Source organism: Hyperolius riggenbachi, chromosome 2 (assembly GCF_040937935.1).
Source record: "Hyperolius riggenbachi isolate aHypRig1 chromosome 2, aHypRig1.pri, whole genome shotgun sequence".
NCBI classification, from domain to species: Eukaryota; Metazoa; Chordata; class Amphibia; order Anura; family Hyperoliidae; genus Hyperolius; species Hyperolius riggenbachi.
Genome location: NC_090647.1, coordinates 278,994,103 through 279,010,012, shown reverse-complemented (window position 1 = coordinate 279,010,012; position 15,910 = coordinate 278,994,103). Strand labels below are relative to the sequence as shown.

The window sequence follows — 15,910 nt, the reverse complement described above, 5'->3', positions numbered from 1 at the left end:
GTATCTAGCATTAGACTTTCCAAAATGAACAGTAGGCTCAAATGGCTCCTCTGTGCAGCCCACGCAGCAGTACTAGTTTGTTAGGAGTACCGTTGCTTTGAGCTTGTCTAGAAATTACCACTTTGTTGCAGGCAACTGGCTGCACGGGGCAAACGGCTTTGTTATTAATTTTCAACACCAACACTAATCTGTTGAATTGCAGCAAATTGTGACACTTCTATCTACCAGTTTCTGTTAGAAGCACTGTGGAGTGAATGTGTTTTATACGCACATAAAAATACAACATTTAGGCCCTATTCACAGTGCTCAGTTGCGTAGCAGAATAATTCTGCATGTCAGATCACTGCCCATGCAATTCTATGGACCTGTTCACAGTACTGCGTTGTAGGTAATCACATTATTCTAACTCTCTGCATGCAGGTTTTGTATTAAAGTCTATGTTCAGTCTCCATTGCAGTTCACACTCATAATAAATGCATTATAACGTGTGCGATATGCAACTGACCACCGTGAACCTAGCCTCAGGCTGCATTCACAGTGGTCAGTTGCATAATGCATGTGTTAAAATGAGTGTGAACTGCAATGGAGTCTGGACATAGACTTAAATACAAAGCCTGTATGCAGTGAGTTAGGATAATACAATCCGCTACAACGCAGCACTGTGAACAGGCCCATAGAATTCTATGAGCAGTGCGGTGACAAGCAGAATTGTTCTGCAACGCAATTGAGCACTGTGACCTAAACCTCTAACTAAAACAAATTTGCTTTTAAGCCTTGCAATATATAGTGCTAAACTAAGAGACAAACTGAAAACAATGATTTTATTCTCAACAAAAGTGGAATTTACCTTGAAGACCTTCCTAAAACAGGTCTAAACAGAAAACACAAAGGATACATTGTGAAGTGCAAGTAAGTGAACTCCCCTGACCCTGTCCACAGGTTCGGTGCTGAATGGTGCTGAAGTGTGGTGCTCGGATGAATTTGGAATTATGTTCCAATTTCGAACACCAACACATGCACTGTAATGAGCTTAACAAAAGGTAAATACCCATTTCCAATTAATTTTTTTAGCTTTCTTCCAGGAGCTAATTGTTCATATTCTCTATTAAAAAAAAGTACAAAAAAGTAGGTCAAAATAATTTCAAAGCCATTGAGTGTTTCCTTGCTTTCTGAAGGCTTCAAACATATTTTTATTGAACAGGTATGAAATACCTCTATCTCCTGGGAGAAAACTAAAGGAAAATAATTAAATAGGGTTCAAGAAGAGATAAATCGTGAGTTAATGAAATGAGAAAAAAGTGAGAAAATTCATGAAATAAGTTTTGCGAATCTTGTATGTTGTTCAATGAAAGTATTTTAGATCATGCAGTCCCAATGGAACCTCTGGATAATCCCATATATCAAATATCTTATTTTTAATGTAAAACAGAGAGAGAACTTTTGTATTTATTTAGTGTTCCCACATCCTAAGATAATTATGATAGAAAAAACTCAATGGACTAGGTAGGACTTTATAAATGGGGTATATACTATCAATCGCATGTTATATCATATGGAAGTTTCAGAAGTAGGTAATTCATTTTGGTTAAAAAGGTTTCTATTTATTACATACATTCAGAAGCTTTGAATTGAGATGATACCATTTATTGGCTAACTTAGAAGAAAAGGAGGAAGCTTTCAGCTATGAAGCTTTCCTCAGACTTGATTCCTGTATACTGACATCATTTAGAACACACAGCTTATACACACTGGACAGAGCCAAAACGTTCTCCTTTTCTTCTAAGTTAGCCAATAAATGGTATCATCCTGATTCAAAACCTCTTTCTATTGCGGATGGCTAACAGAGCACAATATTCCACTGCTGTTACATACATTTACAAAAACAAATTAAGAACAGCGAGATAATCACAAATTCTGCCATCATCATTACTTTATACGTTATACACGTGTATAAAAAAAAAGTACTATAAATGCCCCTATTCCCAAAGTGTCCGAGGGAAATGGGACAAGGATATTTTCTCCTGCTGGAAGGGTTCATATAAAAGTATTGCACCTTTTCTAAAGTCATAAACTGGAGAGATAATACCACATTGCTATTATGGTTTATACAAAGCCAAGTTTAGGGAGACTGAATGCATTTTGTGAACCTCAACGGCAGTAACATTAACTTCTGCAGGAGTAAGATCCCATCTTAGGGAGTTCTCGGACGCAGACTTTTTAAAATATTTTATTGCAATTAATTTGCAACAAAAGTTAACTATGTTAATTCGTGAAAGAGTTAAATAAGGAAGGATAATATGAATTTCTTATATAAATAAGCAGACCCCAACAAAGCTTTCTTTAGTATTTTAACAATTTATGTCAAACCATTGTTTCTAGGTTAACAGGAAAAGCAGGATCACTGTTTACTCATATATAACTGTTTATATGCATATAAAAAGGTGGCTAAAAAAGCTATCCATTGAACAAAAGATTACAGAACCATACTGGACTGTTAGATTTGTATGTTATAAAATTATTCTCTTGTTAATTTATCATTTATATGTAATTTATTTAGCTGAAAAGTTACATTGACTTTGTATCACCTTCTTTTTGATCATACCAAGCACTTAGGAAAATCTAAAATACAATTTTAACACAGTTTAGCATATGGACAAATTTTAGGTCTAACATTACTTTTTATTATTTTAGGCATTTTTACAGTCGTTGTCAATGACATCAATCAAAGCAGCTATTGAGGAAGCCCTAAATAAAAAGTATATAACTCTTCAAAAAAATTATGGTAGCGTAACCATGGAACTCTGGGATGGCCATTATTTTGATGAAGAACATTATGTTTTGCCGGTATGTTATTACTAAACCTAATTACGTATTCAATAAATATTTCACATTGGATATCTGGGATAGTCAAGGAAATGCAATTAACTGTGAGTTGATGCAAATTTCATGATTATTTTATACAAATTTTTCAAAATAGAAAATTGTACTTACATGGACTGGGGCTTCCATCCATGTCCGTATCAGCTTCTTGAGGCTATAATAGCATCTCAGTCATCAATTTTCATTTCTGGAAGGGGGCATGTCACTTCCACCACTCAATCCTTTTACGTGCACTGCTAGTACAACTACTGACCTCCAACTCATTCCCCAGTAGATTGATCGTTAGAGGTTGTAACTAAGCATATAATGCAGGATGTGATACTTTTGGATCAGCAAGGGGACTTCTGGCATTCAATGAGGGGAATATTGTGGGAGGGTTTGAGACAGGGCCAGTGGTGTAACTACTGGTGGAGCAGCCTCAGTGGTTGCAAGTGGGCCAGACACTAGAGTGAATAGGGAGTGAACATTATTTGGGCCTATCTAAACTTTGTTGGGAGCTGTTTTATTTATAGTTGCACAACTGGTGAGTATGGTGTAATCAGAGCTGAAGTGTGAGGATCCTGTTGATCTCAGGACAGGTGATTGGTGCGGGCACTCCCAGGACCTGGAGTCTAAGTGAGCATGGGTCTTCACCAGTGCACCCAGCAAGGAATGATGGCTGTTACCCTATTTTGACTATTTTGCTGCCTGGTGCCCACCAGGTCACAACCCCTAGGACTGCCCCGCTAGAAATGAAAAGAACAGGAGGGGTTAACCTTGCTGTAAGGGAAGGAAGATGAGGACCAATGAGACAGATATGACTAGCAGGACAGGCGTGACTAGCATGACTCAACTGATGACAGGACTGATGTGCAGGGACTGACTAACAGGACTGAACTGGTATGGCAGGACTGAAGACAGAACTGACCATCCATACTTGTGTAACAGGACTGGCTCAACAGGACTGGCATGACAGGACTGGTGTGATAGGACTGACTTAACAAGACTGGCATGACAGAACTGACTTGACAGGATTCACTTGATAGGACTGACAGGAAGAACAGTGTGGAAACATGACTACCAAAGCTTAGATCCTCTGTAGATGAGTGTTTAGGTGTTAAGGTTTTTTGGGGGCGGTAGGGGGGGGGGGGGGGGGTTGAATATACATCAGGTGTGCTGTGCTTATTCAGCATTTTCCAAAATGCAGAGCACTGTAGTACTTGGGAATTTTACACAGAATTGTCTTATAGGAGAAGGTGCTTAAAGGACTACAAACGGACTTCAAACGGTCCCCCTCAGACCACCTGTGCCCACGCAGCCACTCACTGATGCTCTTGTCACTGCCTCCAGTTCACTTCCGGAATTTGCAAATTGTGCGGCTGCGCCCTTGCTCCTGCTGACGTCACTGGGAGTGTACTGTGCAGGTGCAGACCATACTGGGTCTATGCCGCACACTCCCCATGACGTCAGCGGGAGTGAGGCCACGATCATGCAGGCACAGTGGGTTTCCAACTTTAAAGTTGCAAATTCCGGAAGTGAAACAGAGGCGGGGACCGGAGCATCGGTGAGTGGCTGCGCAGGCACAGGACATCTGCGGGGCACCATTAGAAGCCTCAGGTAAGTTCAACTCTTTTTCCCCCTACACCCCTACAGTACTCCTTTAACCACTTCGCCATATATGGACGCATATATCCGTCCAGATAGGCAGTGGTGCTGCAGCCGTGTGGTGCGCGAGATCGGGCGCGCGCCCGCGCGCGCTCCCGCTGCCTCCTGCTGCCCCCCGATCAGTGAATGGGAATATAATTCCCATTCACCGATCTAAGTCCCCGGCAGAAATACCGACGCTTTCTCATCAGAGAGCGTGGTATTTCTGCCCCCAGGAAACTTCTTCTCTTCATTTTAGTTCCTAGATGCGACATTGTTCGCATCCAAGAATTTTTTGAATGTGGCCATCTTGTGGCCAAATAGTAAACTGCACCCACATACCTGTATTGAATAAAAGAATACATTATATTACATCTAAAATTGGCTATTTACCTCCCAAACTAAAATTACTCAAATACATTTTTGTATTAAAAAAAAAAATAAAAAAATTACAATTAAAAAAAAAAAAAACTACATAAATAGTTACCTAAGGGTCTGAACTTTTTAAATATACATGTCAAGAGAGTATCTTATTAAATTTTGTAAAATTATAAGCTTGTAAATAGTGATGAACGCAAATTGAAAAAATGTACCTTTATTTCTGAATAAAATATCGGCGCCATAAATTGTGATAGGGACGTAATTTAAATGGTGTAATAAGCGGGACAAATGGGCACATAAAATGCATGGGTTTTAATTACTGTAGCATGTATTAATTTTAAACTATAATGGCCAAAAACTGAGAAATAATGATTTTTTTCCATTTTTTTCTTATTCTTCCTGTTAAAATGTATTTACAGTAAAGTGGCTCTTAGCAAAATGTACTACCTAAAGAAAGCCTAATTAGTGGCGGAAAAAACGAGATATAGATCAATTAATTTTGATAAGTAGCGATAAAGTTATTAGCGAATGAATGAGAGGTGAACATTGCTCGGATGCATAAGATTTTCGAAGCTGTAGGCTGAAGTGGTTAAGCAATCTACGGTACAGGTGGCACTTAAATAAGTCAAGACTATGATGATGGGAAAATTTGAGGAAAAATTGCTCTAGCCCACACATCAAGGCCTGTGACCCCAAACAGATCTTCTATCACTTCTTTCTAAGAATCAATAAATGTGCGGGAATAGATCTTGTTCCTTTAATGATAACACTGCAGCACATTACTATTTAAAGGGAACCTCCAGACTAAAAATCTACTCAGCAGCAGTGAAAAGGCTTGGTGTTTCTTTAACAGTTTCACAGCATCAGAACTATGTTTTTCTTACCCAAGCCTAATTTTTACCTGCACAGAAAACTGCCCGGGCATTTTTCCACTGATGCTGTGCAAAGCATGATGGGATTTCTGATGTTGTTGTTCTACCTCTGCTGTTTTGGTGCAATTTTTTTTTCAATTTTGAATTTGGGATTTAAAGCCTAGCGTGGGCAGCTGGGAAGGGTGAATACGACCGGGACAGTTGGAACTGTGTCTGATGCTCCCTGTCACCTCCTTTCAACCAAAAAGATGGCTGCCCCCATGAAAAAGATGGCTGCCCCATGACAAAGATGGCTGCCCCCATGAAATCACAAACATTTGCCTGTTGTTTTAAAACAGGGTGGGTAAGAGATTATATTACCTATCTATTTTAATTAACATAACTAATGTAACTTAATGACAGTATGTTTGTTTAGGCTGAAGTTCCCCTTTAAAGAGGATGTGGCATATCAGTAAAGTCACTGTACAACTGTTTATTGGAACTGCTTAATAGTTTTTCAGGGGGTGAGTTTCTTTAACATAAGTGGGCAGCAAAGATCTTCATTCAGTCTTGCATTTTCACTGAACATTAGTGTTAATATATCTGATCTTTACAGAAACGGTTTCTTTCATTTGTACCAGGTTGTTAATGACCTGCTTACCATAAGCAGCTCCAAGAAGTTACTGTCAACCCAGGCCAGCAAGAAAGGTAAAGACCTGTCTATGTTAGTCATAGAAAGCCTGGACAAGAAACAGCGTAAACTGCCAAGAAATAGTGCGGAATATCAGCAGCATCAGCGTTTCTATGAAGAGGCCATGGGAAAAAAGTTTTATGATCTTATTGTAAGTAACATATGAATATGGTAGAGTATTGGTTATGTGCCACCAACAGAGATCAGCTGATGCTGGATATTACAGTCCTATCCCCCACTCTATGTAAATATCATTAACGCTGTTTAAATACAGTCATTGAAGGTATATTAACTTTGGGGGAGCCATGGAACCCAGTCTTTAATGGAAACCTAAATAAAAAAAATGCTCATTTACATACCTGGGACTTCTTCCAGCCCCCTGGGACTTCTTCCAGTCTTCCTGGTCCCTAGCCGTCATCCCACACTCCCCATCTTGCATGCCTCCTACAATGCATTCCTGTAGCCCGGGACCGCTCTGCGCTTGCACAGTAAGCAAAATTGCTACTGCACATGCGTAAAACGCTTCCACCTGCATGATACCGATAAAAGACGCAGTGGCTGGGCAACTCGTCAGTCAGCCTAATTACGGAGGGTAAGAGCGGAGGACTGACTGAGTGCGGAGTCATGACGAGGGAGTCTTCAGATTCTCTCCATGACTAATACCGAACCACATGCAATTGATGGGGGAGCAGGAGGACTTCTGGGGGCTGGATGAAGCTCTGGTAAGTAAATGGGCATTTTTTTCTTTAGGTTCACTATAAGTACAGCAGAGACCAAAAATCTTTTATATGTTCACCTTTGATAATACATAACTTTCTTTTGTTGATTCAAGCTAGCTGCCCTGGTATGGTTTTGTACAGAACATTTCTTCCTGTATGCCTGCTGAGAAAATCACAGAGCCATTCACACTTGTCATTGCGATTTCTGTATGCGATTTTCCACATGCAGGAATCTGCGTTTTGCAATTTTTCTTTTGAGTTTTCATGTATGATTTTTGCTTGCACCCAAATGCAAATTTTTATTTGGGATGTTTTTGTGACTATAACTTAAAAGACAACTGAAGTGGGAAGGGGGGGGGGGGGGGGTTGTAGGCTGCCTTATTTATTGAGTTTTAACCTGCTGGGTGTTCTGAGGGTTTTTTTCACCCGATTTTTTTTTTTATATCATGTAGCTAGCCTAGCGCTAGCTGCATGATTCTCCCCTTCTTGCTCACTCATCCCACCCTACCGATCGCCGCCGGCTATCATGCCCATAAGGAAATCCCGTTCTGAATGGGATTTCCTTTAGGGCTTTCCCCGTCCCCATGGCGATGAACGGAGTGACGTCATCGACGGCGTGACGTCACAGGGACTCCCGATCCACCCCAAAGCGCAGCCTGGCAGCGATTAGCCAGGCTGTGCATGGGGTCTGCAGGGGGGGGGGCCTCTTTCGCGTCGGGTCGCGGCGGATCGGCGGCGAGCGGCGGCGATCGGGTAGGACATGCAGCAAGCAAAGTGCTTGCTGCATGTTTAAAAAAAAATTATTCAAATCGGCCCAGCGGGCCTGAGCGGAGCCCTCTAGCGTCTCTGGACGAACTCAGCTCGTCCAGAATGCTAGGGAGGTTAAGCAATACCAGTTGCCTGGCTGCCCTGCTGATCCTTTGTCTCTAATACTTGTAGCCATAGACTCTGAACAAGCATGGAGCAGATCAGGTGTTTCTGACATTAATGTCAGATCTGAGAAGATTAGCTTCATGCTTGTTTCTACTAGTGTGATTCAGACAATACTGCAGCTAAATAGATCAGCAGGGCTGCCTGGCAACTGGTATTGTCTAAAAGGAAGTACATTTGGCAGCCTCCACATTCTTCTCACTTCAGTTGTCTTTTAAGTTAATTTACATGAAAGAGTATTTAGGTAATTACAAAATCACACATGATTTTTAAATGTAAAACACCTTTTCTGCAATTTATCTGTATTTCCGTTGACTATGGCAGCACCCAGAGTGTAATTTGCGTGCCAGGCTATATAGTATAGCAGAGTGCCTGGAGGGTGTTACTTTTGGCCCTGGGATTTGACTAGAGTGGATGGCAATGTTGAAGTTAGAGCAGCGGCTATTTGACTAATCTATAGCTGAGCACTGGGGAGTGGTACCAATTAGTGTTAGGTGTAGGTAGATGGGGTGCTTAGGTTAACGTTGGATATAGGTAGGGGAGGGTAAGTGTGAGGTTTAGGTTACAGAGGGAGGATAGTAAAATATCGGTTAAATGACAGATATTCTACAATGGGGAACATATCACACCCATTTTACCAGGTGCTCCTTTTAAATTGTGCTCTAGGATTTGCAAGCTGGTTAAAATTACAACACCTCCTCCTGAACCCATTTCCAAAAATATAAATCTTTACTGAAAAAAAAAATCTCATCAGATTAAATAGTCTCAAAAACCCAAAGAAGACATCCATCAGTCACAAGAGAGCATGTAATGCAAGATACAATAATACTCTGCTGACATGAGGAAATTCAGATAGTCCCCCCAAAAGAATGCTGTTGTAAAATAAAACCTGCCCCTTTAGATTGCAAGCCTCTGGCAGGACCTTCTCCAGAAATCTTGAATATGGGCTCCCCACCCTGTGATACTTGCGTCTGTAGTCAAGATTACTTGAGTAAGAAAAATCCACGCCTTGCCTGGCGTGAGATTGTGAGACAAAGTCCACCACTTTAGGTCCTCTTTCACCTCCTGCGGAATACGTATGACCTGATCCAGTGACTGAGTTGACTTGTCCCAATTTTTCAATATCCATGATTGTAGCAACCGAGCGTGTTTCATCGCCCACTGTACTGCTGGTGCCACTGAATTCAGTAAGCCCAGCAGCCTCATTGCATCTCGAATTGATATTTTCTTCAACTCTCTGAATTCCCCCGCTTGTTGAACTACTTTTTGAAGTTTTTGTTCTGGAAGAAACATTTTCTGCTGCTGTGAGTCTATCAGAAACCCCAAAAATAGTATGTTCTGTGTAGGCTCCAGTTGCGATTTTTCCATACTGATGATCCAACCTGCTTGTTGGAGTTTTGTCACAACCTTTTCTCTTTGTAGTAATAGAGTCTGTCTCGACTCTGCAAAGATTAGCAGATCGTCCAGATACGGGACAATCATTATCCCTTCTTTGTGTAGAGCTGACACTAGTTCTGCAATCACTTTGGTGAAGATCCTGGGCGCTGATTTTATTCCAAAAGGGAGGCAGCGGAACTGATAATGGGTCACCCCCGAGCGATCTCTTACTGCGAATCTGAGGAACCGTTGCGACTTCACCTCGACGGGGACATGCCAATACGCATCCTTTAGATCTATGCTCAGCATAAAACAATTGGCCGTCAGCAGATTTCTGAGGGAGTAAATTGATTCCATTCTGAATTTCTGGTGTTTTATGTATGGATTCAAAGGTTTGAGATTCAAAATGAGCCGGAAGTTTCCCGACGGCTTTTTTACTAGAAAGATTCTTGAATAAAACCCCTTCTCCTGCTCTAGGACTGGCACCAAAGTGACTACATTCCTTGTCAGCATGTCTTGTAAGATGGAGCTTAATGCCATCTGTTCTTCGGTTGTCTGTAACCCTTTGGTTACCGTAAACTTTGTCGGTGGTTTCTGATGGAATACAATATGATACCCCGACTGAATCAGGCTGAGAATGAACGGGCTGGTTGCAAATTTTTGCCATTGTGACAGGAATAGGCCCAACCTTCCTCCCACAGCCAGCTCATTGTCACTGCTTTTTTGCGGAGGATCCAGAACTGCCAAACAAGGCATTTGGCTTGTTCTGTTCCCTTGAGAAGGACCAGGGTTTACGTCTATTTTGGGGTTTTGCTTTATTTTCTTGCCTGTTTCTACGAAAAAAAAGTTTTCGCTTGTCTGAATTGCCTCTTTTTGGGGAATCCCTTCTTTTTATCGGACGTCCTTTTTAAGATCTCGTCTAATTGTGTCCCAAACAATAAGTCTCCCGCAAAAGGAATTGTACATAGCTTATTTTTTGATATATTACTTCCCTCCCAGGTTTTGATCCAAAGGTTACGTCTGGCTACGTTAGACAAAGCTGCTGCTCTTGCTGTTAATCTAATAGATTCTGTTGCAGCGTCAATTATAAAGTTTATCGCTTTAAACATTACAGTAAATGAGTTTATAATTGTTTCTTTACTGGACCCCATTTTGATATGACGCATCACTTGATGCATCCACAAATCTAAAGTACGACCCACACAAGTAGTCGCTGCTGCAGGACGAAAGTTCGCACATATAGCGGACCATGTCTTTTTTAATGCAAACTCAGCTTTTCTGTCTGATTGGTCCTTCAAAAATCCCAAATCCTCAAAGGACAATTCGTTTTCCTTCTGAACTTGGGAAAAAGCAGCATCTAATTTGGGACACTTATCCCATTGCTTACAATCATCTTCTGCAAATGGGAACCTTCTTTTAAAACCTCTTGATAAAAAAACCTTCCTATCAGGATTTTTCCATTGACTGTTAATTAAGTGTTTAGTTGACTCATGTACTGGAAAGACTAATGGTTTCGTCCCCTCCATTCCTGCATATAATGCGTCATGTGTAGACACGGATGATGGGGTCTCATCATTTAGTCCCAATGAATCATAAATTGCTTTTAGAAGTTCATCGGTTTCATTTGCAGAAAACCTGAATTTAGATGGTTTGTCTTGATCTTTATCAGACACATCACCTTCAGAATCACATTCAGAAATATCTTCCGAATATTCCTCTGGCTCAGAGTCCGACAAGACTGGGCGGTCTGTTTTAGGGGTACATTTAGCAGGAGCAGTCGTTTTCCCACTATCAGTGGGCCCAGTAGGATTTTCTGCACCAACATCTGACTGAACAGGCTGAGGTGGTAGCAAAGGTTGTATATTTAAGACAGGTGCACTGGAAGATTGATCTCTAGTTAAAGGTTGCTGCATCCCTGTTTGTGCTACTGAAACCGTAGGATACACTGCACCTGTAGCACCAGGTACTTGAGCAATAACAATAGGTGGCTGATTAACTGATGATTGTGCAGACATTGACTCCCTGAACACTTTCATAGATTCCGTCATCTCCTTTCGAACCATTTTGAGGAAATCTTTGTAAGCAACAGCAGATTCCTCGTTAAGCACTCTTGTTGCACATTGCTGACACAATAATTTATTCCAAGGCACAGGCAGCTTAATGTTACAAGAGGGACAGCGTTTTTTGGGCCTTGCAGCTTCTGATGCTTCCGTAGTAGAAGTGTTAGTAGTAGAAGCTGCAGTAGCTGTCGTCCCCTAAAACCAAACACACACCAAGACTTCTGTAACTGCAATGTACATTAGTTTGCAACAAACAAACGACCATGACAATCAACTCCCCCACAGGTAGTGTGCTTAAATTGTCATATACAAACATCGTCCCCCATTAACTAGTCAGCAGGCACATGTGAGACAAACCATAAGGCTACACCAAACAACAGTTCTCAAGTGTAATGATACCTTGCTCGTATCCAGCCTTGGCTCATGTCTCTTCGGGTCCTCCTGAGTGGCCGCCTGGCCCGCTCCTGACCATGCTGACTGTTCCATATTGCGTCCTGCACGAGTGCAGAGACGCGGAGGACGCCGCGAGAACTTCTACCCGGCGAAGAAGGAAGTGACGTCACCCGGAAGCGGAAACTCTCCGTCCGCCATCTTGGATACTGGTACGCTGGACGCCCACGGCCTCCGCCTTCTCACAGCGTACCACCGCCATTCCCCAGCCAGCGGCGCCTGCCAAAACGAAGCCTCATGCTGTGGCCCACTCTCCTTACCGACCAACCAGCCTTTGGAGAGGTAAGCGGCCTCCTATCGGACGACATTACCTAATGCTCCATAGTGAGCCCCGCCGCGCCAACAGCTCCTTAGCCCCCCAGGCTCTCCAGGACCTTCAGCGTTTGTACAGAGAGACCTGTCCCTGGAACAGGAAACATCTATACTGCCGTCTCCCTGACAAATCTTTTTATTTATAGAGAGGCATGTGGATGTTTCCTGTTTCCTGTTAGGGACCGGATCTCGATGTATACCTATCCTGGAGGGTTAGTGGAAAAATATAGGTGTTATTTTTCGGGGGTGGGGGGGTTGTGTCCATAATTACAAGCCCCTGTATAGTAAAGTAATAGTAGTATATCCTCATAAAATATAGATTAAAAAAAGCTGAGTCCCTAAGGCAACTATTTATGCTTCTTTTTTTTTAAACTGATTTTTTTTTTGGGGGGGGGGAGGGGGGCTTTGGAAGTGTTAGGAATTAATTTTATTAATATTTAATAAGTGTTTGTGTATGTATGTGCCTGTATGTGTAATTTTACTTTTTGGCCACTAGATGGCGCTGTGAACGCTCTCCTGTTTTACAGGAAGTGTTCACTTTTTTTTTTTTCATTTTACTACTTCTGGCTGCTTCCTGTATGAATGGACATGGCCTCTGATCAGGGTCATGTCCATTCATTCCAGGCATTGCGATTGGGTAGAGGAGAACTTCCCCAATCACGGGTTGTGTCACACCGCAGGGCACCACTTTGAATATAGCCTAAGGACTGGCAGCTTCCGGGCTCTCAGTAAATGTAGATTGTTGCAAATGGAAAAAGAAAATTGAGTCACAAGAAATTAATGAAAGCGTATTCAGGGTTTGGAGAGTTATGGAGATGTTCCAGAATGAGATGATGTGACTTTATTTGAATAAGTGTTGATTTTTTTGTTAACCTTCCTGGTGGTAAGCCCGAGCTGAGCTCGGGCTATGCCGCGCAGGAAGATATCTCAGCCCCTGGTGGGGCGATTTGCGCACTTTAAACTGCTGTACGCGCAGCTAGCACTTTGCTAGCCGCGTGTACAGCTCAATCGCCGCCGCTCTGCGGCGATCGCCCGCACGCAGCGGCGCAAGAGCCCCCCCCCCCAGAGCCCTGCGCTGCCCGGACCAATGAGTTCCGGGCAGCGCTATGGGCTGGATCGGAGACGTCTGACGTCAGGACGTCGGCTGACGTCCATGACGTCATTCCGATCGTCGCCATGGCGACAGGAGAAGCCAAACAGGGGAGCGCGTTATATACGCGTTCCTCTGTTTGCTTTTGATGCCGGCGACGATCGCACTAGAGGGACACATGCGCCCTCTAGTGGTGTTTCATGTAGCTACCACTCTGGTAGCTTTACATGAAACAAAAAAAAAATAAAAAAAAAAAGGATTTTTGCCTAAGTGGCAAAAAAAATTAACCGCCAGGAGGGTTAAATAATAAATGTAGATTGTTGCTCATGGAAAAATAAGAAATCCCCTGAAAAGAAGCCACAGCAAATCATTTGGAGCAAAACTTCCAACTTACAAGCACATTGTATGCAAATTATATGCAGCTTGTAACCCGGACAGGACAAATAAAATGCACTTCCAACTTCCAATTCCTCCAGCCAGGGGCTGCAGCCAATATGTCCCTCGCTGCAGCTTCGTTGTCCCAGGATCCCCTCCGTTGGAGATGCCGACTTCACCAGGTCTACTGCTCCTGCGCGAGAGCCGCTCGTGGTCGCACTGACGTGGTTCGGAGTATACTGTGCAGGTGCAGTAGTTCTGCAGCGTGACCACGAGCAGCTCTCGCGCAGGGATAGTAAATGCTGTTCTGGCAAGGTCAGCATCTCCAACAGAGGGGATCCCGGGACACCGGAGCTGTGGTGGGGGACAAATCGGCTGCCAGGGGCTGGAGGAAGCTGCGGGAAAGTAGGTCTCATTTTATATATATTGCCTGATAATTACTTTAAACACCATTTGCAATGATTGATATTAAAATGAAGGCTTAATGCTGTTCCTGATATCTACTTTTAGCTTTATCAACAGACTCCTAAACTACCTCTAGCCCCCCTACCTGGCCTATTCTTAACCTCACCTACTGCTTATAAGCCATGTTTTTTATAAGGTAATGCAAAGCACAGTAACCAACAGAAACCTGTTGAAAATCCCATTTTATATGGTATGTTTGCATTTTTGTATACAATTACAAAATATGGATGAATGCCTAAAGGGATGCTTTTCTGCACATCTTGAGACTCTGCTAAAATGAAATTTGTTTGGAATGTATTTCAGGAGACAGCGCTGCTGAATGCTGGATATGGTCCTCTGTAAGCCATCTGTTCTACAACAATACCTGTAAGAAATGAGAAATTGTTACGCCGTTTGTCAGACATGCCCTAATAAAACACTGGTGACATATGTACTGTTTGTTATTTCTCTTCTGGGATGTGGTATTAATGTGCTGCTCAGCAATGTACAGTCATTATATATTTTTATTTAGACACCTCAGTTCATAAATCAATATAGTCTGTTATGTAAGTGCTGCACAGCATTCTCAGAACCATGAAACTGCAGGGCAGAAAATATAGGCACAACTATTAACTTTGTTTTTAAAAGGTAAAAAAAATCCAGATCTGTTATTCCATTCCTGGCTTCACTACTTAGAAGCCGTGATTTACGCAGGTTGGAGTGCATCAGAGAAGCTAAGTGAATTTAAAGGGAACCAACCTGATGCAAGAGGTATATGGAGGCTTCTGCCATATTTATTTCCTTTTAAAAAATACCAGTTGCCTGGCATGCTACTGATCATTCTGGCATAAGTTGTGTCTGAATCACACACCTGGAACAAGCATGCAGCTAATCTTCTCAGATTGTTGTCAGAAACACCTGATCTGCATGCTTGTTCTGGGTCTATTGAGGCAGAGGAGCAGCAAGACAGCGAGTCAATTTGTATTGTTTAAAAGGTATTACCTTTACAAAACTTTTTTTTTTTCTACCTACTTGTATTGTTTAAAGGAAACCTGTAATGTGCCCCCCCCCCCCAAAAAAAAAAAATAGTTTTGCTGACCTGGAGCCTCTACCAGCTTCCTGCAGCCTCCCTGTGCCCTCACCGTGAACGATCTTTCAGTCCCCCACCGTGGCTCTGTTTAGTTACCACAAGTCACCATCCACGGCGCCTGCACCTCCCTGGCTGCGCATGTCTTCATTTGCATTCCCCTTGCTGGAAGCCTTGTGTGCAGGCGCAGTCAGGGCCGGTTCTAGACCTTTTGCTGCCTGAGGTAAACCTGGGAGGATGTGCCCCCCTCCCCCCGATTTGGAATGATCGCACAGCACCCGACAATTAGCTCTGCTTCATTTAATGTTCTCACATCACCTGCTGCACCTCAACACAATAGCACACTGGCCATTCGGCCATCCTCCATTCCTCTTCAGTTAGGACAGCAGTGCCACCTCCTCCTTTCTGCTATGCAAGTCAAATGAAACACTGCTGCTCTCCAGTCTCTCCTATCCTCACTCACCAGCCCTGGGTGCAGTACGAGGTTTCCTCGTACTGCGCCTGCACAGGATGCTCCCGGCGACGGGCGCATGAATAAGGACGCACGCAGCCAGGGGTGCACAGGCGACTTGCAAGTCGGTGGTGACTAAACCATATCGGGAGACCGGAGGATCGTTTAGAGACGGCACGAGCACAGGGA

The 15,910-nt window shown here is 42.8% G+C and overlaps 1 protein-coding gene across 1 annotated transcript in view; it reads left to right on the top strand.

Annotated features, from left to right (window-relative positions):
• Window positions 1–14,633, top strand: part of LOC137546374 (uncharacterized) — a 485,946-nt gene extending 471,313 nt beyond the window's left edge. The window contains exons 28-30 of the mRNA XM_068268752.1: window positions 2,692–2,844; window positions 6,377–6,577; window positions 14,508–14,633. Coding sequence (XP_068124853.1) covers window positions 2,692–2,844; window positions 6,377–6,577; window positions 14,508–14,546 — 393 coding nt within the window. The 3' untranslated portion in view covers window positions 14,547–14,633. The remainder of the gene's footprint in view (window positions 1–2,691; window positions 2,845–6,376; window positions 6,578–14,507) is intronic.
• The last annotated feature ends 1,277 nt before the right edge of the window (window positions 14,634–15,910 follow it).